The 25,226-nt window shown below is 39.3% G+C and overlaps 1 protein-coding gene across 1 annotated transcript in view; it reads right to left on the bottom strand.

The window, feature by feature from the left end:
- grm4 (glutamate receptor, metabotropic 4) overlaps window positions 1-25,226 on the bottom strand; it is a 273,255-nt gene that overhangs the window by 65,884 nt on the left and 182,145 nt on the right. Inside the window, exons 4-6 of the mRNA XM_066703560.1 lie at window positions 11,008-11,143; window positions 5,329-5,483; window positions 4,759-4,899 (exon numbers count right to left, since the gene is read on the bottom strand). Of these exons, the coding sequence (XP_066559657.1) occupies window positions 4,759-4,899; window positions 5,329-5,483; window positions 11,008-11,143 (432 nt within the window). The remainder of the gene's footprint in view (window positions 1-4,758; window positions 4,900-5,328; window positions 5,484-11,007; window positions 11,144-25,226) is intronic.

Below are 25,226 nucleotides of genomic sequence, written 5' to 3'. Positions count from 1 at the left end.
TAGAACACAGATGTGGCTTACAAATAGTCTGTGTGGCATAAGCGGTATGTTGAGGGCCACAGAATCTGCAATCTGCACATACCAGCTTCTCATGTACTGTAGAGTGATACATATTTATCATGAATGAGCATGAGATATGCAATATTACCAAGTCAAAATTATAGTTCACTTTTAGAGAGAACTTGGTGCTGACATCAGTTTGAAATCACTCAGAACAAGATGAATGTTGGTGTGTTTTTTGAACCAGTCTTTTTTATCTTTTGTAACATGAAGGAGACGCGGCTATCATAAAATTTAAGTAATTTCACATTGTGTTACACGGAGAAGGCATGGGAAAAGAGATCTTCCTTTCAAGATAATACAATATATCACCTTGGTAGAGAACTCTTTAAACAAAAAACACATGTGGTGGAAAAAAACGAGTTAGAAAAAAAAAAAAATGACTCATCCTGCCAGCTTCAGCTTATTACTGACAAAAACATCAATTTCCTACTTAGGCACTACTTATAGTTTACGTTTTACACTGTGTTTAAACATTTGGACACCCTGAACCCAAATTGTAAAAGATCAGATTTACTGGTAGGCTACAGCACCAGCTTTGGGATTTCACCATTTGCATAGTAAGACTTTTGTGCACATAAAAGAGTGCCTCACCATTGTGCAGAGTATGACTGATGAGATGTTTAATGTTTGATTATAAAAACAAGATTTTAAAGAAGTGTCTTAGTAATTAAATTCCTATTCTTTTATTAAGCCTGAGTTCTGGGGGAGAAAAAAGGTCTTTAATGAATTGTTGGAAATTAACTCCATTAATAATGCAGAGGAAAATGATTTAACTTAGTCATCATTTTTTACATCACTTTATTACCATTGTTTTGAAGAATTACATAACAGACCCACAGCCTGTATAGTTTGACTAGTCTGCGATGGGGAAACTGCAGGGATTTGGATTTCTTTTGAAATTTGGTAGTGAAGTTTGTTATAACCTGTTTATTAATTACTTATAAGAGAGCCACTTCTAAGCTACCTTTGTGGCCATTCCATATATTGCTATATCATATAATGCATTATTGTGGATTTATACAGTATATATTAATCACCTATTAAACATTTATAAATCATTAATAACATATGAATAAACAATACCTTATTATAAAGTCTTACCCATAAGGCTATGACTATATATATATATATATATATATATATATATATATATATATATATATATATAATAATCTCAAGTGCCAAAAAACAAATAGCAAATTGATGTAAAAAGGAAAATATGGTGTTTAATGTGACCCACAATAACTGTTTAAGGAGTTTTAATGTACTAAAGTTCCAAAAACATTATCAGAAATGAAAATATTAATTACTTGTGATTAATATTTATGTACAATATATAGGAACAATATAGACTTATTGAGTTAATTCCTTCCTTAGTTATCTGACTCCCAAGCTGATGACACTGCAAGGCTCTTAGTAAATACATAACAAGATCTAATACAGCAGTCCAGTCATCACCCATTGTTCAAAGATGGTTTTAAAAGTTCAACTCCAGATGGAGCTCAACGATGGTCAGCGCTGCTTTGGAACACAACTCATTATTGAGGAGCTACAAGAGTACAGAGTATGTTTTCTTGGCTGTGGAATTAATCACAGTCAGGCTAAAACTACACAGTTTATATGAAGCAGATTTGTGGGCCCTCACTATAGAACTCTAACGATGCTGACTGTGTGTCCTTGTACATGTCATCGCTATATGTATTTACAGTCAAGAAAGGTCTTCAAGAGATCATTATGTACAATTTGTTACTGAGGTTGGTGCTTTGCCATGATTTTGGTGATACAGTGCATTGTAGTTGGTACTGAAGTACACATTCCTACTGACAGCCCCATAATCATCCCTGTGTGTTTGTAGGGCAGTGTACCAATCAGGTGTCCCCGCTTCCTGAGTCCAAGGTCAGTGGAAAATGGAGGAGCCGCTTAGTGATTGAGTGGCTGTTGAGTTTAATTACTCCCGCGTTTATGTGTAAAGTGTTGATCTGCTTTTGGAGTAGTTGTGCTTTTTGATTGTTTACTTCAGAGAGAGACAACCAGGCTGCTCAGCTGGGAGTGGAGTGCTTTGCGTTCTCATCAAAGACATTAATTGCAGCAGACAAATGCTCTGATAAGGCATCTGCTTCCAAACCCAGGATGTATTATTTCTTTATTTTAAAGCATCAGACAGGTTCAGTCAATGTCAAATAGGTGATATTTCTGTGACTTCAAATATCCATCCTCCGCGTACATCGTCTATTGTTTTCCATTCCCCTGCCTTACATTCTGCTTGACGGTACAGCAAGCAGAAATCTCCAGACTACAGATTTCACACCCTTGGAAATAATATCTAACTAAATGACATGTGTTCTTAGTCTGAAAACTCAACATTTAATAATTATGCATTGAGATTAAATGCAAACCGTGTGTAGTACTGGCATTAAACCACAAAGTGATATCCAACTTGAAAATGCCACTCCTGTGAAGTGTCACACCTCTATCAATTAAGCTCACAGGTTCCACTTTTATACCTTTGTTAAGATGCAATTCTCATCAGCAGGAGCCACACTAAGACATCTTTAAAGTGTTTGATTTTTGCTGAAGCATGCCTATAATCTTATATGACATATGGTTTTCATCCCAGATGGCGGTAAATCAACGGCTCTGGAGTATACATTCTTGTGGCTTTCAGATTCCTTTTACTTGTTCAGTTAATCTAGTGTCTTTGCCTCATTATAAAAAGGCAAAGACTGCCACTTGATAGAGTCGCCAAAATGCATTTTAATTAATAAATTACTTGGTTGGTGATGAAATGTATATTGATTTTTCTCTTAATAACAATCACAGCATTATGATAGAAAACAGAGCAAACTGCCAAACACAGCCTGTTTGTTTTCAAATAAAACATTTCAAGTATTTTGATCAGCTTGTCTGTTCCATCTCCAATATTCAGACCTACATTGTTCTGTATGGACTTAATACAGTCTCTAGATGATTACATCTGACTTGAAGAAATGCAGGAATACCGAACTATCTAGCTGGCCTATAAATGAGACGACAATCACCCACAATCCTGATGAAATCAGAAAGCGATCCTTGCATGTTCTCTCTGCTCTGGACATTCTAGACCTCTGACTCTAGTTCACAACCTATTAAATTTAAGTTCACTGGAAAATGAAAGCTACCTTCTCTGGAGTGCCTATTGAATTTAATGGCTTCAGAGTTTGTTTCTAATGTGCTGATTTGATTCGCTGTTAATTGTGTTTCGGTTAGAGTAATTGTCGTATCTGTCTGATTGGTATTGTGCGGTGCCACATAATCAACTAGCTGAGACTTGAGAGAGTGAATGTATGTGCGCTGTGTTAACAATCATGCAAGAGCATTCTGGTTTAAAAGCATATTCAGAAAACCTGTTGTTGAACTTCAAGGAAATGTGTTTCTTTCTTCTGCTGATTAGCTAACCCAGTAAAGATGAGAGAACCTCAAAACTCATCTGCTCAATTGAGTTTCGGTATCATCTTGAACTGCTTGATGTCTACAGATGTCTGTTTCCTTGGAAATCTAGTATGAAGTATCTATGTGCTTGCATGTTGATTACAAGTTGATTGACAAGACCTGAATCTAATGGTATTTAAACCAAGCTAAACAAGTATTTAAGATCTGTCTAATCCAGGGAACCGGTATTTCAGCTTTGCCGGTGCCTTACGATAATGTACAGGACTGGTTATAAAACCATATGGATTTGCATATGGTATAAAGGTTAATCTGGAATTATAGCAATGGTGTCAGCTTTCAGGTAATTGACTCCTGAGAAGTACAAAATTCCTTCAAAATCCCAAATGCCTGTGGTGGCCATGCCAGAGCACTCCTGTGGTAGAGACTGAACTCTAGACAGCCTTTACAATTACCCAAAATAGCTTCACTTTCCCAGGAGGAGATTAAAGTTCTCCTCCACTTCTGCTTGAGTGAAATATCTGCAAGGGGCTGAATATAATCAAGGAGACAAGCCAGGGATTAAAATAATAATAATAATAATAATAATAATAATAATAATAATAATATGAATAATAATATGAATAATATGAATAAATAGCACACCAGAGATGACAATGGCTGCTTGGCCTGTGTGTTTCAGTCCTGTCAAATGATGTGCTTTAAGTGGCAGATTGAAACTGATCAGGCCAAATGACAACAGCAGTCCCTACTTCCACAATAATTATATATGAAAACACGTAATAAAAGCAAAACGACACTAATATATTATGAGCAATATTATGATATATGGTCATGTTTTAGTTGGTTTTGTAATGACATTCTAATCATTGTGCTTGAAGCGGGCTCTTCTGCTGTAACCCACGTAACAACGAGAGAGTTTGGATGGCAACAGTACAGCAAGCCCCTCTGCACAAACATGTTAAGGATGTGTCTAGGTAATACCATTGTTGTACTACAGCCTTCCTAATATAAACTGGACACTTAAGGCACCACATTTGGCAAGACTGCAGTGCATATATGAACACAGCCAATGAGTTCTCTCCATTCAAAGTCAGATGGCCACCCTGTCGAAAGGGTTAATACTTGCGTGCCAGTTTCATGTTATTATGTTTATAGGTCCTCTACCGACATGTAGTCTAGATATTCATGTTTCCACCTGAATATAAATGATCCGCAAATGTTGCTGAGCACAGTGTAACACTCTGAGGATGTGAGCAGGGTTCTTACTTGTGCACTTCTTGATGTTGGACCCTTTCTTCAGTGCGTGACGGCTGAGTTTGCAGTGGAAGTTGTCTTCCCAGAATTCAGCAAACCAGATATTTCTCCTGTTGTTATCCAGAGTGCGGCTTATGAAGTACCGATCGAAACCTGGAAAGGTCAAACACAGCGGTTATTTACCGGTGCTTCTGGCTGTGGTGCTGCCCTGTGTGTAATGAAGTTTCATGGTGTTGTATCCCTCCCTGTAACTAGCACATTCTCTACTGTGCTCCTAGTCTCTGTTGTTAACTCCACTCCTTGGCTGACTGCTTCAGACTCTGCTGAACGCCTCTATTGAAAAAGATAATCTGAGCAATGGACTGTTTTTAAGGCTTTTCTGAACTTTGAATGACTGCACAAGCCTTGACATGAAAAGGCTTGTTGAGTTCAGATTCCCCGGTGTAACATTTGCATTACTTTGATAGAAATGTATGTAAGGAAAAAATATATATAAAAAAGTATGAAAGGAAAAAGTTTAGAGAGAAGAGAGAATCGAGATTCACAAGTTGAATCAAATAAAGGAAGAGAGACAGTCCTTACCTCTGACAGACAGTCGTTTGGGCAGAATGGTGACCGCGCCCTCTGCTATCTCTTCCTGGTGCAGCACCGGGGAGATTTTGGAGCCCCAGCTGTCTGAGCCCACCCATAGGAAGTGCCCTGTCTGATTGGCTTTCTTGGCTGCCAGCAAAAGCCTCCTGTTGAAACAAGAGCAGAAGGATTCAGGCTGCCATCGTTAGAGAGTGTAATCTTTATTCATACATCTCCCAACATTACAACATGTTAAAACTTTGCTGTTCAGTGCGTCACATGCTAGACTCTGTTGCGTCCAGTGGTGAACAATAGCGGATCGAGCCACGTGTGCCTACAGTGGTGTACGACAGCTATCCTCTTAAGTGGAAGGGGCATGAAACAGATGGAGAGTTAAAGACTCCCCTCTGCAGCGGCTTTTGTGTTCCTTCCCTCGTTCTGAAGCTCGTCTCGCTGCTGTGCCCGATCCAGCCGTCAGTGCGCTGCGGTGAGAGCGTGCCACCTGTAGGGATTCTGGGAACAGGTCCTTCTCTCACACAGCTCTGACAGGTGAGAAGCAGGTGGTTTCCGCTTCAGCATTAGCATGTTGCCGATCCCTCCGAGGTAATTGAACTAATTACCAGACGCCGGGAGTTGAATTATGAGCCAGCCTCCCTCCCTGCTGTTCTCACAGGCCTCATGCCTAATTAGATCTGTACTCCGCACGGCTGCCTGTGGTCTGGAGACTGGCGTTGTGGACACAGTGCCACGCAGACTAAAGAAGAAGGAGGGTGGGACAGTAGGTACACCTTCCTCCAGCGAACTATACGTGAACAATTTGCAGTGAATAGCTGGCTAGTAATATTATTATTAGCAGCAGTTGTAGTATTTATTTATTTTGTATTATAACTACTATTGATTTGCAAAGTGTAATTGTTATCAGTTGCTACAGTATTAGTTACTTTTCTTACTACGCGTTTGGGCTTCCATTTAAAATCATATAAGGCTGTTACTTGGTGCTTTTCACACTCTTTCCAAAGAATGTGAAAACTACAGTTGAGAGAGCACTGTTGAGCTGTCTGTTACACTTTTCTTTCTGTAAGGAAGCTGTAATGGCACACAGAAAGCCCCAGTGACATCGTGTAGCTGCTATAGTATCTTTCCTATTTGACAATGCTATCTAAATAAGACATTTCATACAGCTTCCTGGTGCTAGAAGGCTGAAGCATCTGCCAATCCTGCTTAGTTTAACAACTAAAATTTAAATTCTCTGCATCTACCTGATATGTGCTTTGCTTGTTTTAACCTACTCTATACTCTGAGGGAATCTATCTTTTGACAGTCAATTATAATCCCCCTTGAAGCCATTTTCAGGGTAATGTGTGTTGGCTAGCTGCACTGGAAATCATTTGCCCCAGCAATTTCTACTGCATACTTACAAGATGCTGAAATCTGGTTCAAGGTAAAAGCATGGCAATCGAATTACAGATACCAAGAGGCTTTTACATGACTCGGCAGTCTAACCCAATTAGTTGTGGTTTCTTAGAAATCTGCAAGGGACAATGCCTTACTAGTCCCTACAAATAACAGAGCAAATTAATGTTTTCTACAGAAATCACTGGATTAAAAGTAAATGGAGTTGGCAAATGCATTTAGATACACAGCATAACTCACCGAGCAATGGATGTGAAATCAGCCAAGCCTTGACTTTTTAGCAGGGAACTGATAGTGTTAAAACAAAGTTGTAGCAATTGTTGCTGTTGTTTATTGCTCTCGCACTGTATTGAAATATTTTTTCAAAGAGGCTGCTTGTTTAATTTGGTGGTTTTGTACCTCCTCCTCAATTCTATACTTTGGTGACAACTGAGCCACTAAGCCATCCAATTTTCTAAAGCTGCCTTTGATGTTTAATGATACCGTTAACAGATCACTTAGGAGGTAAATCTGTGAGGGGCTCTGCAAGCATTTCTTTTCATTCATCAGTGCAGCTTCTCACACAGAAAGCTTACTAACCAGAAGAAGGTGAATGCCCTGCAAACAATATTTGTTTTCTCTTATTCCCGCAATTGGGATGCTGGAAGTGTGCCAGGTCTCCTCCTTTGATTATAACTGCAGGCAGAGACTGAGGGCGAAAAAAACCTTGCACAGTGAAAGCCCTAAGAGCAACCCACCCACTCCACTCAGTTCATCACACACTCCTCTCACGGTCAAGTGTAAAGCAGAATAAATTCGGTAAGAAGAAGCCACCACACATGTGGATGCAACATTAAGGGGTTAGACATCGCCATGGGGAATGGCTGACAGTCTTTCAAATGAAACTCCGGTGACAGACTGTAGAGAAATGGGTCTTTGTGCTCAACTTTGTCAATAAGCTGAGTGTTCCTCACACTTCAACAATGCAAAGCTCTTTCAATGGCACAAGTGCATCTCCCTGTCCCTTCCAGCTAAGACAGGGTGGATGTCTTGTCACAGCTGACCACTTCCATTGACTGAAATCACTACATCAAGAAACAGGTCCCTAGGCCTAAGAGGGAGAACCTGATAGGAAATAGTGTATGGCACCACTTGGGAATGACATCAGTCTGCTTAGCGTATTGTCAGAGGGGTGAGCCAGCATCTTCACTCAAAGGCTGAGTCAGTATTCTAAAAGAGCTGGCCTGCACTGGGCTCAGTCACCTACTCTACTCAGCCTTCACTGGAGGTGTCTCCTGTTCCTCTTTCACCCCTGATTTACAACAGCAGTTCCCAGCTTGTGGTCTTCAGGTTATACATCCAAATGTTTTTTGGAAGTGACTCATTTAAGAAAGCTAATCAGGTTTAGACAACAGATATAATATACTGAGCAATGGTGCTGTTATTGAAAGTGCTAGCTGTTTATCTGGCTTGGAGTTGGAACTTGTACATGAGGAAGGAGAAACATAAAGGAAATGAGAAGGCAGTGACTGCAATTTTGGGAACTGCCATGTCGGTGCATGCCTGTTCACGGGAGAAGGGAACGAGTTTATCTTTCTATGAAAAACTGGGCCACTGATTCAATGTAGTTCTGCAGTTCTAATACTCCCAAGGTGATAACACTTTAAGGGGATTAGTCATGTCTTACAGAAACCAGGTTGGCTGAGGTGAAGGGCTGAAGATGCAAATATAAAAACACACTCTGGGAATCCAAGAGGTATACATAAATAAATAAGGCTTAGAATATCATCCAAACCCAGTTTTGTGATTTTTGTTTTGAAAATGAAGATCTGATTTTCCCTTTTTAATCCTATTAGAGCATTACAGAGAAACCTTGAAATACCAGCATTGGTACCTCTTTTAAGTCCAAAGACATTAACACGCATCCCTCAGTGTTATTGTAGATATCTGTGTGTACAACTTAAGAATCGTCTTAAAGAAATCACTGCAGTGTTAACCATGAAAAGGAAAGATTACTGAAGAAAAGGCTGAAGCATTAAGAGAGGTGAAAAGATAAAAGGAACAACAGAAGTGTATGGAAATAGTTTACAGTTGGAGGGACGACCTTATTTGAATTGAATTCTCTGGCCTATTCATTGTGGATACTCTTTGATGTTTTTTTTATATTCTTCGTTTGACACTAAATATACTTTGGAGATGCTTATCTTTATACTTTGTTTTTGCCTTCATGTCACATAAGCTAAACTAGATAGATTCACGGCTGCACTACTTCTCTTCATATTTTTTCCATTCGACAGTTCTCCTCCTTTCCCCATCTCCTACTTTTGCAACTGTAATCACCACAGCTCTCAACAACAACCCTTGTATTGGCCAAGGAAAGATTAATAATATCCGTTTTTTTTATCCTTCGTAATCCCATGTCATATCCAGCTAAAGCATCAACAGAGGACTGTCAATACTCATATTGATAGCTTGGACGACTCTAATACACTCAAGACTGAAGGAGTTGTCGATTGTGATTCTGTTCCACTTGAATGTTAATTGATAAGTAGAAAATTGACAAACTGCATGTTTACCCTCATGCATTATCTTGACTAAATCTTGTCATAGCAACTGTGAAGTATTTATAGATTATATTGTGCCATAAAAAGAATGAAATAGCCCAAAAGGAAAAAGAATGTCAAGACAGTGTGAAAAAAAAAAAAGTGCTCAAAAAACTCAGTGCATCGTGCATTCTGTGTAAGGAACACTGTGTAGGGTGTTGTACTAAAGCATCGCATGTTGAAGTGAAAACGAGCATCATCATCATCTCAAACCCATTAGCTGTTTTCACACTACACCATCAAACCCCAGGGCACACTGTCAAGAGGCAACCCTAGGCTGACTCACCCGAGCATGCGTTCACATGGTCTTACTCTACAGTCTCCTGGGTGAGATTCCCCCTGGGCTCAGACACTATCGTTTCTCTACACTCTATGTTTTCATCCCATAAAGCATGGCCATGACCCGTCAGTGCACACATTCCACACAGAGTGAGTGTAACCCTGTTGCGTTCACAGAGCTTTTTCCACCGCAGGCAGATCACTGTGCTTTGAATGCAGTGACCATAACTCTTGCAGGCCACTCTGAGGCAAAGAGACAACTCAGATAAAGGCTTTCTGGCAGGATGTGTCTACACAGCACAACCACACAGGTGTGTCTTGCACAGCTCAGTACATAACAACATGCCATCTCAAGGGAATACATAGAGAGAAACTATAATGATATGGTAAATATTGATAGTGTGTGTTACAGTACTAATTGTGTATATGACCCTGTTACAATCACATCACTCCCCTGATCTGCCAAGAGTGTATAAATCATGTAGAGGGAACTAATCTGTTGCTGCAGTGCCTTTGGGACTAAGCAGCTCAAACTGTGACTGAGGTTCAAAGGTCTGATCATATTTACTAAAATAAACACATTATAACTGTATGTTTGAAGATCTGAACTGGAGAGAAACCACGGTCTGAAATGTTAAGAAAACAAAGACGATCTAATCTAAAATCTGCATAATATATATTTAGAGAGCAGGGCTATGCAACCTCAGCACGTTCATTCCACTCCATTACTCGACTTCAATCAAACCAGTACTTCAGCCACTTCATTGACTCTGCCACTAAAGATAACTGCAATAACTATGGATTGGCTGGAACACAGTTTTGCATAGACTCAATAGAGTTATAGAGTGTTTTATGAAAGAGAAGCTGTCTGTTCACCTTCAGTCAGGTTATTTACATTTCTTGTAATGACAAATTAGATGAACAGAAACCCTAGAAAACAGGTGACATTTACAGTGTAAAACCCAAAGAAAATAACCAGCAACACAAATCATGATGTCAGCCCGACAACACTTTGCCACACCCTAGCTATGATGTAGCTCACTGAAAGCAATAAGGTGGCTTTTATTACAGCATTAAACGTCAAACAGCTGTCTTTTGGAAAAGGTTAATCATATTCAGTGAGGATAGATGTTCTGCTGCCATTCCTCAGTAGTAAAACAATTGATTGTAATTGTAAAGACAGTTGCATTTGTATATCTATAAATCCTTACAGCTTGGGTCCTGGAGAACAATATTAAACACACAGGCAACACACAGTATGTATAAACAGACACAGAAACTGACATCTTATTAATATTTAAGCTTAGCCATTGGGCCTTTAAGAAAGACACTTTCATTTTCACCAAAACGGTGTGTAGCTATACAGAGCCATGACAACACAACGTTTTCACAAGGTCCCCACCCTGCCACCACTCACTTAATGTCATCTTCGTTAGCAAACAGGATAACAACCCGGGCATTGGGATTGTCCCTGAGCCGCCGAATGATCTTGTCAAACTCCCCTGCTTTGGGCTCTCGAGGGATCTTCACTGACTGGGCGATGCACACCCCTCCTAGAGAGAGAGAGAGAGACACACACATTTGTGAGAGTTAATGCTCATTCAGCACAATGGGAAAGAGGTTGAGAAGAGCCACTATAGACCTTGAGACTCACGATGATGTACAATCCATGATTATTATTTAAGCGCTAGTAGTTGTATTGCTTGTAATTGGGCACATCTTTGGTATCACAGGCTATTACCCTAACTAAAAATATATATATTTGGTGTTTTTGTTTTCTGAACACACTCAAGATGTCAGACTGACAGTAGATTTGGCCAATACCTGGGGATCCATTTAAATTTCACACTTTACCTATCAGCTTGGAAGTGGGAGAAGCAGATAATCAGCTTTTAACCTTTTTCTGAACCCGTGTTTTCCCAAGCTGAAGTTCTCTAGCATCAACCTCAACATCAGCTGGCACTCCTTAATATCCTAACAGCTCTGCAGAAATGTCAAGCCAAGACACAGGGAGGATTCCTTTGTAAACAAACGGTAATCCCTTTATCACGCTCACTGTCCCGGCCTCTTTCTTTTCTAAATAGAGCCCTATAGTGTATGATTAAAATTGTGCAGGTGCCGTATTTCACAGTTTGAGAAACTGCAAAGTATAACATTTCTCCACAGTGAGATGGCTTAAAAGGAGCAGAGGTGAGACTGATGGCACCATCAATACAGTTTATGGGACTGTCAATAAGTCAGGGGGAATTTTGTAGCAACCTTAAGCGTGCTGAACTTGTAATGGGAAAAGTTAGTTCGCTGTGTTTGGGGTGTGAGCTGCGTGGCCTCATTCACACGTCAGCAACAGATCTGTGACCCTACCCTGTCTGAAAACGGTTAATCTGCCAACCAAATTGTTTTAACCACATCAGTTTACATGCTTTCTCTTGAGTTTGTCTGTATTTGTTTTTTTCATCTTTTTTGTGTGTGTTTTGGTTTGTTGTTAAGCGTGTTCAATTTAGTAGGGTGGAAAACACTTAATGAGTATGGCCCTCCACACGCACAGCATCCGTAAATGAGAAATCACGCTTTAGGATGAGTGATTAAACATCTCGAATGGAGGGTTTTCAGACTCTACTAGCAGCTAATCAAGTCCCTGTGTTTTGATATCTATTTTTAACCTGTTCTGCAACAATTAACGCCGCCATAATCACACATCCTGGTGGTTTAAGCAGAGGCCTAGCTTTCAAATCATGACACAGTTGACAGGTGTGGAGTGGGTACATGGGGGCCAAAACATGGTAACAACATCAAGTGGTATGCACAATTTGCACTGTAATCATGTTGAGTCCTTTTGAAGAGGGAGGCTAGTGGGCTAGTGGTTAATTTCTTGGTGTAGGTGATTACAGAGTGGGACACTGCCTGACCCTTTCCACTCTCGAACACATCCATAGTAGTAGACACATTCGATTTACTTCCTGAGCTTCAAGAACATGGTCAAGCCAGATAGCATTTTTTGGGCTGTTGTCTCTGAAAAGATTAACTGCTGTTAACCTGAGCTGTGTGTCTATTTACTATGTTATTTTTATTATTATTTTTATTTCTTGGCAGACACCCTTATCCAGGGCGACTTACAACATAAGTGCAAAAATACAGAGAAGTACAAGGCATCAATCATTACAAATTAAACTTAGCTAAAACATAGCAATTCAAAATAATACATTTTACAAAGTACAGTAGGAGACTTCCTGTGGGGGTGAGGGAACCCCCAGAAGAAGACATGGTGAGACAGAGGAAGAACAACTAATAAGGAATGAAAAAACACATTGCCCATGGCTAATTCTCCAGCTGATACTGTCTGGAGATAATTTTCAGAAATTGTATAAATACATAGTATTATTATTATTATTATTTTTATTTCTTGGCAGACGCCCTTATACAGGGTGACTTACAACATAAGTGCAAGCAAAGTGCAAAAATACAGTTATGTACAAATAGTACTATACAAAAGTTTTAGGCAGTGAAAAAATGCTGTAAAGTAAGAATGCATTCAAAAATAGACATGTTAATAGATTATATTTATCAATTAACAAAATGCAAAGTAGTGAACGAAAGAAAAATCTAAATCAAATCCATATTTGGTGTTACAGCATCAATTCTTCTAGGTACACTTGCATAAAGTCAGGGATTTTGTAGGCATAAATTCAGGTGTATGATTAAACAATTATACCAAACAGGTGCTAATGATCATCATTTCAATATGTAGGTTGAAACCAAATCATTAACTGAAACAGAACCAGCTGTGTAGGAGGAATAAAACTGGGTGAGGAACAGTCAAACTCAGCTAACAATGTGAAGTTGCTGAAGACAGTTTACTGTCAAAAGTCATACAGCATGGCAAGACTGAGACACAAGGTAGTTCTACTGCATCAGCAAGGTCTCTCCCAGGCAGACATTTCAAGGCAGACAGGGGTTTCCAGATGTGCTGTCCCAAGCTCTTTTGAAGAAGCACAAAGAAACGGGCAACGTTGAGGACCGTAGACACAGTGGTCGGCCAAGGAAACTTACTGCAGCAGATGAAAGACAAATAATGTTTTCTTCCCTTCGCAATCGGAAGATGTCCAGCAGTGCCATCAGCTCAGAATTGGCAGAAAACAGTGGGACCCTGGTACTCCCATCTACTGTCCGGAGAAGTCTGGTCAGAAGTGTCCTTCATGGAAGACTTGCGGCCAAAGAGCCATACCTCTGAAGTGGAAACAAGGCCAAGGGACTCAACTATTTATGAAAACACAGGATCTAGGGTGCAGAAAAATGGTAGCAAGTGCTCTGGACTGATGAGTCAAAATCTGAAATATTTGGCTCTAGTAGAAGGCAGTTTGTTCTCTGAAGGGCTGGAGAGCGGTACACGAATGAGTGTCTGCAGGCAACAGTGAAGCATGGTGGAGGTTCCTTGCAAGTCTGGGGCTGCATTTCTGCAAATGGAGTTGGGGATTTGGTCAGAATGAATGGTCTCCTCAATGCTGAGAAGTACAGGCAGATACTTATCCATCATGCAATACCATCAGAGAGGCATCTGATTGGCCCAAATTTATTCTGCGGCATGACAACGATCCCATATATACAGCTAAAGCCATTAAGAACTATCTTCAGCGTAAAGAAGAACAAGGAGTCCTGGAAGTGATGGTATGGCCCCCACAGAGCCCTGATCTCAACATCATCGAGTCTGTCTGGGATGACATGAAGAGAGAGAAGCAACTGAGGCTGCCTAAATCCACAGAAGAACTGTGGTTAGTTCTCCAAGATGTTTGGGCCAACCTACCTGCCGAGTTCCTTCAAAAACTGTGTGCAAGTGAACCTAGAAAATTGATGCTGTTTTGAAGGCAAAGGGTTGTCACACCAAATATGGATTTGATGTAGATTTTTCTTCTGTTCACTCACTTTACATTTAGTTAATTGATAAATATAATCTATTAACATGTCTATTTTTGAAAGCATTTTTGCTTTACAGCATTTTTTCACACCTGCCTAAAACTTTTGCACAGTATTGTACATATTTATTTATTTTCTTTCTTGGTTTGTCCAATCTGCAGCAGAACATTATTTTCTTAACCTTGGGGCCACTTGGCATTTTGCATCATATTCCTTTCTGATCACTGCAGGTACAGAGACAGTGACAGAGGCCACACAAGCAATTTCGATGAGACAGAGCTGCCACAGAAATCACCCCAGAAATGACTGCAGGGTTGAGGCAAGCTGCAGCAACAGGGATTCATGGACGAATGGAGGAACAGAAATGAAGAAGGAGAGGCACACAGGTCTCGCACACTTGCAAGCCACTGGGAAAGAGCAGGAAGCCAGAGACCCCATCTCATTGTGTAACTTCAAGATGGAGTGGGACACCAGCTGTCACTGACAATATACACTGCAGTGAAAAGTGGAGATAATTCCTACTCCCACTGACTTTTTAGTGAAAAATGAAAAAAAAAAGATATATTCTGCATATATATTAATTAAAATATATCACTAAATTGTTGGTAACTCATTTGATGTATTGAAGAAGCTGAGTTTTTGTTCTTTAGGACAATTGCTTCTTGGAAAAGATGCTTTAAAAGCAGCAGAGTTTGCTTCCATGGTGTGTTGTTCAAGACCTCCGCAGGGATGGACTGCTGATTGGAATTCAATGGGAATTGACTATGCTTCAGGAACCCAGTCAGAAACCAGCTCTCCTCTGGCACTGGGAACTAGTGCTAAGCAGGATCAGCAAAAGGAGCCAATTGTCTATTACTGTGTTATAATATACTGTGATAACCATCAGTCAGGTCATGGCTCTGAACATGACAAAAAATGGTTGTATTATTGTATTTATTTGTTTATGTGATTTTAGTAGTGGTGTTAATGTGTGCTGGATTTCAAGTGGTGTTGCAGGCAAGAGATCGATACACTGTGGACTTTATTAACATGGAGGAAAACTATGAAATGAACAGTGAATGTAAATTCACTATAGCAACATCCTTGCCATTACCATGACTGTCAATATTATATTACATTTATGTATTTGTTTCTTTGTTCATTTATTTGGTTTATGCCTTTATCTTAGCTGACAAAGTAAAAGTAATGATAAAGTAAAATAATAGAAAATTTAAATTAGAAATTTCATTAAAGCATACAGAAATATTAAGTGTTGATTTGGAGGTGCAAGTATTAAAACCAAAAGCTCAGTATATGACATTACAAAGTATACATTTTCGGAGAAATATTGTTCAGGGCAGTATGTTTATTTATATTGGGGATTTGTATTGTAACTTACATTCATCTTCAAAATGATTGCAAAATGCCGCCTTAAATTGAAAAATCTGCAGATCTTACTGATGAATGAATTTAGCAACTTTGGAAAAGTAGCCCCTCAGTGATTGCAGGTTTTGTTCAGTGCATTGTAATAGGAGCCTTCTGTGCGATCAATGCAGAAATAATACACCGGTGTAATCCAAGGCTGCTTTTGCTGCACGAACGCTTGTGATGAAAACAAGCAAAGCCATTACAACTTTGAAATGAATGGATGTAGAAACTGAAAATAACTTTTAAACAGAAAAGTGTGATGAAATGTGAATGAGGGGATGAGTGGGAGTAGTAAACTCACACAGTCATAAACACACTCATACACCTAAGAGTGTAAGAACCCCTGGCATGTACTGTAAGCTAAATACTGCACTTGACATGTTGTAGAGAAGTCCCTCTCCCAAGTACAAGATGCTGTACCTGATATCTACATTATTTACACTGCTGTGCTTCAGCTTAGAAGAAATTGGAGGCAAGTGGAGAGCAGGCTGCACCTGATAAATGATCTAACACACTCTAACATGATCTAACACGTGGCATTTGTAATGGACCTGTTTTCCCCCGTGGTGCACTTGCTGTGCACCAGGAACAGAGGTGAGAGAGGCTTGGTCAAGCAAGGAGAAGGAACCAAAGTACAAATGTACCAAAGAGGGGTGCGTGACAGGACAAAAAGGTGTGTTTTAAAAGGGTGCAGTGCATGAACCCATTGTTTCACTTCCACTATCAGTCATACAAAGTAATGCCTTCATTAAAAAGCACTCTATATTAATTTAAAAGAAATGAATGCAGCATTACAACTAGATGTTTATTATTTTATTACATATGAGTAATAACTGAACCTGAAAGCTATAGGTGAATTATGCAGATGGCAGAGCTTTAAAAATGTAAACGTATAAGCAGGGAATCCTCAGCAACACCAGGGATGGGAGCTGCGGTACATTCCTGAGTCGTGCATTCACTTCAATGGGAGAAGGAGTCTTCTATCAGACAGGCAGTTTAGTCAAACTAGGACAGTCCCTGCTTTCTGACAGTACCTTTATCGCACATCACACACAGCACACCTGGTTCTACACTACTGGAAAAGAGAAATACAGCATGCCGTAAGCACAGCCAGAGACAGCTGCAAAACAACATGGAGAGTAAACCCCATCAGCACTTGACAGCAGGGAACGCTCTGAATTTGGGCTTCTATTATCAAATACTCGGGGGAAATAAGTAAGTTGTATTTTGCAAAGCTGAACCACACTTCTTGCTCCGAGTCATTGTTAGGAATATATATATATATATATATATATATATTTTTTTTTTAATTATATAACTAAATAAAAATCTAGTTGCGTTTTCTGAGTGAGTGCTGGGCATTGCTAATTGCCACACTCCCTGGGCTAATGCAGTTCATTATGTCATGTAGTTTTCTATGAAACAAAGTACCTTCTGTAGCAGGAGTAGCACTAGAGATCTGATGCAGTGCAATTTCAGTTTCCCTATCTTTTTATGCTGTCAGCTTAAAAAAGATACCTAATATCACTGTGCAGTTCACCAAATGGGATTGTAGCAGCAACACATTGCAAAGTTCCCCAAAACAAATCAAGCATGGTATTCAAATTAGAGTTAGGACATGTACAATATTCCATCATCAAAGCAGATTAAAAAATAAATTGGGAAAATAGTTCAAGTGTTTTGTTTGGAAAATAAACAAACACATGCAGTATTCTTTTCGCTTCTGGACTTTAATGGGGCTGCTAGTTTGAGATTTGCAGCTCAAATGCTGCTCTGGCAATATGAAAGACACTGTTGAAAAGCTTGTAAAATGGTCTCCAATCTTACAAGGTAGCTGAGCGCTTGCTTATATTTGTCAAATGAGATCTATTCCTATCCCCTGCAGAACAACTGCATTTGCCAACTAGGTGAGAAGTGTGCTGTTTTTTAGTGCTCTCCATCTTACTTAGGAGATGAGTTTTCTTCCCCTTACCAATTCATTAACAGCAGCCACGAACATTAAATATGCTTAATAGGGCAGTAATGTGTTCTGTGGAATATAGCTGTGGTCAATATATTTATTTACTACTGTAGACCGCATAAATGTGCATCATTAAATTACAACAACAACAAAATACGAAGCCAGAAGAACAATTCTATTTTATGACGTCTTTTTAAAATCACAGAGATTAAAAGGACCCTAAAAAAACAATAAATCACAGTGAACAAGACAGATGTTGGAGATTTGTTATCTCAGTTGGAAGTGTCTCCTACTGGCCCCGTGTCTCTATTTTCTGTAGCACATTATTTTCCTTTGAGGTCTCCTGACCGAGCACCAGGCATTCTTTCTCAGATGTGAAAATGGAGCGGAGGCAAATGTGGGAGTATGAATATCACAGCTTTATTTGTACTGTGTCATTTTGCACATCTTTCATTCTGCTGTACTATCAATCTGCTTCAGTCTCGCACTAATACAATTAAGCCCACATATTGATTAACATGAATGACAAAAACAGATATTTTTATGCTTCGTAAGCCACTGTGTTTTAATTTCCTGTAGCTGCTGAGAGGGGGAGTTGAGTAGACAAAGAAACAGAAACAGCGTCTATAAACAATAGATGGATTTTCAAGTTAAGAGCTGTGATTTTTTTTTTTCACAGCTGTGTATCCTGTCTTTTATTATCTTGTCTGATTTTTATTTTTTGTTTTTGATCCTATTAAGTTACCCCACCGGCTATGATAAATATAGGCCCACTGCAGTCTTCTGAATATTGAGGTCTGTCAGATATTTAAGAAGGGATAGAACTGAGATTCACTCCAATGTAAGAGTGTCACGAGAGAGGCATTTTCCAGTATATGTTCTTCATTAAACACTTCTTCACAGCCTCCTTTCATAAAGACAATGCACAGTGAGCTATCATGGCCATCTCATCATGCCAGTGTAATACCCCTGTTTTCTCCAACGTTGCTGTGCTAAGAGCAAGCACAGCAGGGTGGCACTGCTAATAGATGAGAAAAATAAAATTATCATGTTATTGGAATATAAAGAAAACTCACATTTCCAAACCGATGACTGAATGCACTGCATTGCAGTAGTCTATGCACATTTACTAACCCATCCAGTTTGCCATTCACAAATGCTGCAATGCATTTTGGAAGCAGAGAGATTCAGAAAGCTTCAATGGGAAGCACACATGGAAAAAATATATTTTTCTTGTCTGTTCTTTTAGGTTTGGCTTTTTAAATCAAATCTGTTTGCACCTTGGACTACACAGATCATGGAAATGTACCCACAGCTTATATAAAGGCAGCTTTTAAAGCACTCACTTAGGGACTATCAACAAATGATTTTCCAAACCTCCCCTGGTGCAGATAGTATCACTCAGTAATGTTCTTAGTGGGTCCATTAAACTTCCCTGGCATCAAAACCCAACTGTGGTCATTACCAATAATGTGTGCCTCTCAAGAAGCTATTACTTGAATGATTTAAAGTATTCCAGTAGTTGAAATATAAGAGAAGACAATTTGTGTTGTATTTGTATGTCAGTTTATAAAACACGTGTTTCTTTTTCTAGGTTTTAATGCTGTCACTTTTATGACAAAAGTCACCAAGAAAATATTGTATGATATGCCTGGGAACAGCCAAGTGCAGCTGAGGGGAATCATTATGGAGAGTATCTGCATAATGAATAAGAATGATACATCACTGCACATTAAATAAAATGTTTAACTTAAAAACAATGGAAACCCGGGTTTGGTCGTGTGATCTGTTTGTTGTCACGAAACTCTGTTGCCACGTGACAGTGTCACCGAATTAGTAGGGGTGGCAGAGCAGAAAGTGTGACAGTGTTGTGATCTGCACGACTTCCTCAGGCGCTATGTGAAACCACTGAACACTTTCAAGCCATTTCTTTATCAGCACCGCCCCTGTATTGTTATTGGTGCCTGGAACTCCAAAATATTTTTGGATTCTGTAGGGAAATGGACCAAAGAACGCAAACATGCCTTGGGTCCTGAGATCACGTGTGCATGGTCATGTGTGGATGTGTGCTTATGTTTGTGTGTTTGTGTGTGTGTGTGTGTGTGTGTGTGTGTGTGTGTGTGTGTGTGTGTGGATTTGTTAACTCAAACTTCACTCTGGGTTATATGGATTTGACTGTAATACACAGTTTCCAAGATGGTCACTGTTTGGCCAGACATATATAAATTCAATTCAACAGGCACGGTGGCCTATGTGACCCCATTTACTTTATTGCACGTCAGCTCACAACAGAGACATCATTAATTAAACCATGGAGAGCTGGGGGGAGAAAATAAATTATTCATAAAATGTGAGTAAGGATCAGCAAAGATGCTTTGATAAAAACAAAAAGGAAAATTAACATCAACAGTTTAATTTGGTATTACTTTAACCTGTCTACTTTCTGCTTTACAAAGTTGTACTGCTTTTTTGGCTAGTACTAAAGCTGTTCTTTATTTTAGGGAACGCAAACCTAAACTGTTAAATTAAAAGTCAATGATGTGAGGATGATGTGAATGCTGGCCAGGATTTAAAGTCTAACAGAAAAAGTGGAGTCAATGTCAACTTTGTGAAAGTCACCATGCTTACTGTAAGTGTTTGTCTAAAGAGTGATGGCTGGGGGGGAGACTGTCTCTTTGCACTCAGGAGCAATTACTGGAGCCCTCTGGCAGGTTGTGAGGCATGGTGTCAGTGGGAATGCCCGACAGAGCTGGCAGGACGATGAACAATCTGCCCCATGCCCTTTAGTTGGCTGGGAAGCTTTTTCATATTGGCTTGGCCCAGATGAGTAGACACTCGGCAACAATGTTTTATTCGAAGGCAACTCGCAAACTCAAGTGTGCAGATGGAACCATCCATCACAGTGAAACTAGCACAGTGTGTGACCGCTGTGGCCAAACTATTATCAGATGGGATAAAACGCGGAGGAGGGCAGGAGAGAGAGGGTGCTGAGAGCCTCTGACTCAAGGGCTTGGGGTTGTACTTAAGCAGCTGTTTAAGACATAAGGATAAAGGAAGGCCTTGATGATCAAACATGGAGGGGTAGTCCGATCCCAGATCCCCACATGTTCCTAAAGGTCTTCATGCACAATGGGATAGGAGTTTATAACCCGTGTCCTGCAATACTGTTTCCTATAGACTGCTGAAAGAGAAGAAATCAGCAGCATTCTGAGCTTTAATTTGGGTTTCATTTAAGTTGTTTAAGAAACTACAATATAGAGTAATAATGATGATTAAGTTTCCTTAATCGATTCAATTTCCTTTGATTTGGATTGGTTTTGGGCTAGGGTTAGGGTTAGATTGCCCTCTGAAATCAGACTTCTCTTAGGGTAAGGGTTGCATTTATACCACATTAACTATAATAGGGGGTGTATTTTCAGATTAGTAATGGCAAACGTTTGGTGCTGGCTAGTACTGGGGCTCTGGCTGTAGTTAAGGAAAAAAAATCAGTAGATAGGTATTGTTGTAATACAGGTAGTGTGTCTATTTTTCTGTTCTGTATGTAGAAGAGAGCATCTGGAGATCATCTGGAGAGGACCATGAACAATAATATTTAAGATCCACAGGTCTAGACCTCTTTGTCAGGGGGACCTCTTGTCACAAGAGCACATTGGAAATCATATCTGAGCACAGTGAAGGCCAGGTAAAAGACAGAAGAGACAAAGTTTTGACCAGGGTCGCTAGCTAGTGTCCCTGGTGACATGTAAGCACTGCCGTGCTTTCGTCACCCCACAGAGGGATGGGGGTGCTGAGATGCAGAAGTGTCCTCTTCAAAAGGTACACAGAGACATTTTTAAACTATGCTGCTGAGGGAGCACTATTACATGCCTATCTCTCTACACACACACACAGCCTGGCAGTGTAACAGCAGGGAAGCACAAGTATTTCCTACCTCCTGGACAGTGTGAAGGAGTGGAGGTAGGAAGCTTAAAAGATCTAGGGAGGGATTTTCCATTCAGCTGTAGAGAAATGTCTATGTGTTAAAGCACTCCTTACATGGTGTTTTAGTATGAATTATTAAGGCTTATGGAGTTGCCCAAACTGGGGGGACCTCTCTTGAAAACATGTTCAAGTAATGGTGTATCTGTGGCGTGTCAGTGTGAACCTGGTCACCCTTTCATCACACTGACTAAGGCTAATGTGTGTTCTCCTTACGGGATGACAGGAAAATATGTCAAGGAGTTAATATATATATATATATATATATATATATATATATATGCCTATATAGAATCTGATCTGATTCAGTAAAGTGGAAGGTACAGCATGTTTGTTTTTTTTGTATTTTTTTTGTCTCACAGAAAGTGCTGAAAAGAGGCAAACAAAATTACAAAACTCATTTTTTTTTGTATATTTCCATAGTGGAAGTATTGATCCACTATATTATTAGACCTAATCTTTTCATTTTTGGAAGAAATAAAAGAAAAATCAATGCTCTCACTGAGTTTTTTGTTATTAACTGGCATTTCAGCAGCACCACAGCCACGCTGCCACCACAACGACATCCATCTTTTCAATGTGACTGCTCACTTTAACTTGTTACTCCTGCCCACAAAGCCTCAGCCGCTGTTTTTCACACTCGGGTACAGCGGTAGCTGAAAGTGTCCACACCCTTAATTTGAAATAATGTTATTCAAACATTATTTCAGTACTCTGTGAGCGGCCTGTGAGTTCAATCAACTGGTGTCTTTACAGTTTTTTGTTTTCTATTCCAGACTGAAACTGTGTTTAGCAGACCTGCTGATAAACAAGTTTAATTAACATTTTTATAACTAAATTAAGCACTGCATAAATACAACAATTGATATTGTGAATAACTCCTAAGTCAACTGTATATAGTGTATGTAGGGACCCTGAACAATAGAGGAACCATGTTTTCCTTTTCTTTCTTTCTTTCTTCCTTACTTTCTTTCTTTCATTGATTTTGAAATTTCCATTTATTTTATACTCTCCGATATCAGATGAGCAAGCGGTAATCAACCCAGTGCACATTTGTTTAGGCCATACACTGCTGCCAGAGCAATAAGAACAACCCAAACAACTTGTAGGTTATCCAGTCCAGTGAGGCGGTGGTCCCAGCCAGTTACTGTAATCACAACAAAAATGTATCATCCCTGATCAGTAGGTTCTATCAGCCCTCCAGACAGAGGCTTTTACCAGTTGATCCTCTCTGAAGCAACTACATTTTCTTACAGTAGTATGCTGTGCTGTACTGGTCACTGCATCCCATTTAAACAGACTTAAGTGTTACATACAAATCTGTAGACCTCCACTCCCGTTTTTCAATCATTCAAAGCAAGTGTAATATACAGTGATCAAAATGAATATAAATACAGATTTAGTTTTTACCTTTCATTCATTAGCTGGGTGGAAACTTTCAGTTTCAAACCAAGAAACATCTCAGGAGTGCCTACAGAGATCCATGGATCTCCTATGGTAGGCACTGGACTTATACTTTATTACAGTGAAAAATCACTATTTAAGCATGTCTACTAGAACATGCATGGTAAATGAACATCTAATTATGTTTTTTATGTTATGAATGTTATTCAGCTCTAATAAGGTGGTAATCCAGCCTTAATGAATGCCTTCCAGGAACAGGTATTGCTAGATTACTATTAGCTGCAGGGCAGATTATAATTAGGGCGAACAACCTCTCTAGAAAACATGCTCCCTTTCTCTTTTTTCTTTTTCCCCTTTTTAAGAGAGAGATAAAAAAAAATCTAAAATCATGAAAAAAAAAGGCCATGAAATGAAAATTACATGACAAAACCCCTAAAACGTAAGGAAAATCACTACTGTCCATAAATGCGAACTCCCATTGCTTAGTAGAAAAGCTATTTCAGGGTTTATTGTAAGAATAATTAGCCGCCCAGAGCTTAATTATATGTATCCTAGAGACCACCAAATTATGTTTAACTAATAAAATTCACAGTGATGCTGCAGAAGACGTAAATGCATACACCAAGATTATTTATTTATTTATTTATTTGTGTATAAAATTATTCTTCATATGCCACATAAAATGAACTCACACTATGTCAGAGAAAGGAAATCAAAGCACATTTACAATCAGAAACACTAAACAGATTACAATGCTTTTCTTTTTCTTTTTCCCTTTTTTCTTGTACAATCATGCTTTATCATAAGAAATTACAAAATTATACCCTGGCAAATGCAATACTTAAAACTGTCAAGTGACAACTGACATCTCACTCACCAGTGGATCAGAGCAGAGATGGTGCAGTTGACTTGATTGAAATAGCCTTAGCCAGTAAATCAGAGGATTACTTTGAAAGTTATTGACACGAGTGGTTTACTCAAGAAATTATATATTCCACATTTTTATAGCATTTAGCTTTTTATTTAATCATGTTTTTTTTTCTTTTGCGTGGTTTTTTAAACTCCACTGCTAGACCAAGGATGTTGAGGAGAGCCTTATGAAGCCAAACAATGATTTGCAAACATATTAGTCAAAAGAGCTCCTGAAAACAAACATCCAGAGAAAGCTAAACACAGTGTCCATGCTCGGCTCTTTGCATTCCTGATCTGTTTTCCTGCGGTGTCTCAGTCGGATTCTGCACGTAAATGGGAATCGGGCAAATTCCTCCGCAGGTCACTGAGGTACCGGTATTATATGTTCCCTGCCAGAGCTTATTAAATTCTTCCACCTTCTCTGTGGGAATCTTCCAAGCCTCTGTATGCTAAGTGAATTTTACAAGAGTGACTCCCTGACATATTTATTGTTCAGAAATCCCTCTTCACTTGACTTATATGTTGCATATTTTTAGCATGAAGTAGTAATAAAAGGAGAGTGCTTTGAATTGGATATAAGATCTGACAGCGGTTGGAATGCTAACAGATGCAGTCGAATGTTTAAGGGGGGAAAATGAATGCTGGGAGATGCATTAGGGCTTAATTAGGAAACACATATTTAAATATAAAACCCTAGAGACTCATCAACAATTTAACATTGTTCTAAAAATAATCCTAATAAGAAAATGGTCTTACTGAAGGTGTCAGCAGACCTCATCAAAAGTCGAAAATACGCAGCTGCCTCCATGTAGCCTCGAGGTGTTATTAGCTGAAAGGTCAAAAGCTCCCCTCAACTTTTCTCCTGTAAACACAGCCCCGTTCGACTGTGACATTCCCTCGATTCTCACTCATTGCAGAAATGCACAAATAGGTTGCTTTTTTCTTTGTTGAAATGATTAAATATTATTTATTTCACTGAGCAGTGTTGGATGGGGTGGGGGAGGGCAGGGTCATGCACTTTTGTTTCTGGCATTTGTAATAAAATACATTATATGGTAGTATTCCTT

The sequence above is a fragment of the Amia ocellicauda genome, chromosome 5, assembly GCF_036373705.1.
Source record: "Amia ocellicauda isolate fAmiCal2 chromosome 5, fAmiCal2.hap1, whole genome shotgun sequence".
Classification (NCBI taxonomy): Eukaryota; Metazoa; Chordata; class Actinopteri; order Amiiformes; family Amiidae; genus Amia; species Amia ocellicauda.
This window is presented reverse-complemented; position numbering and strand designations above follow the sequence as displayed.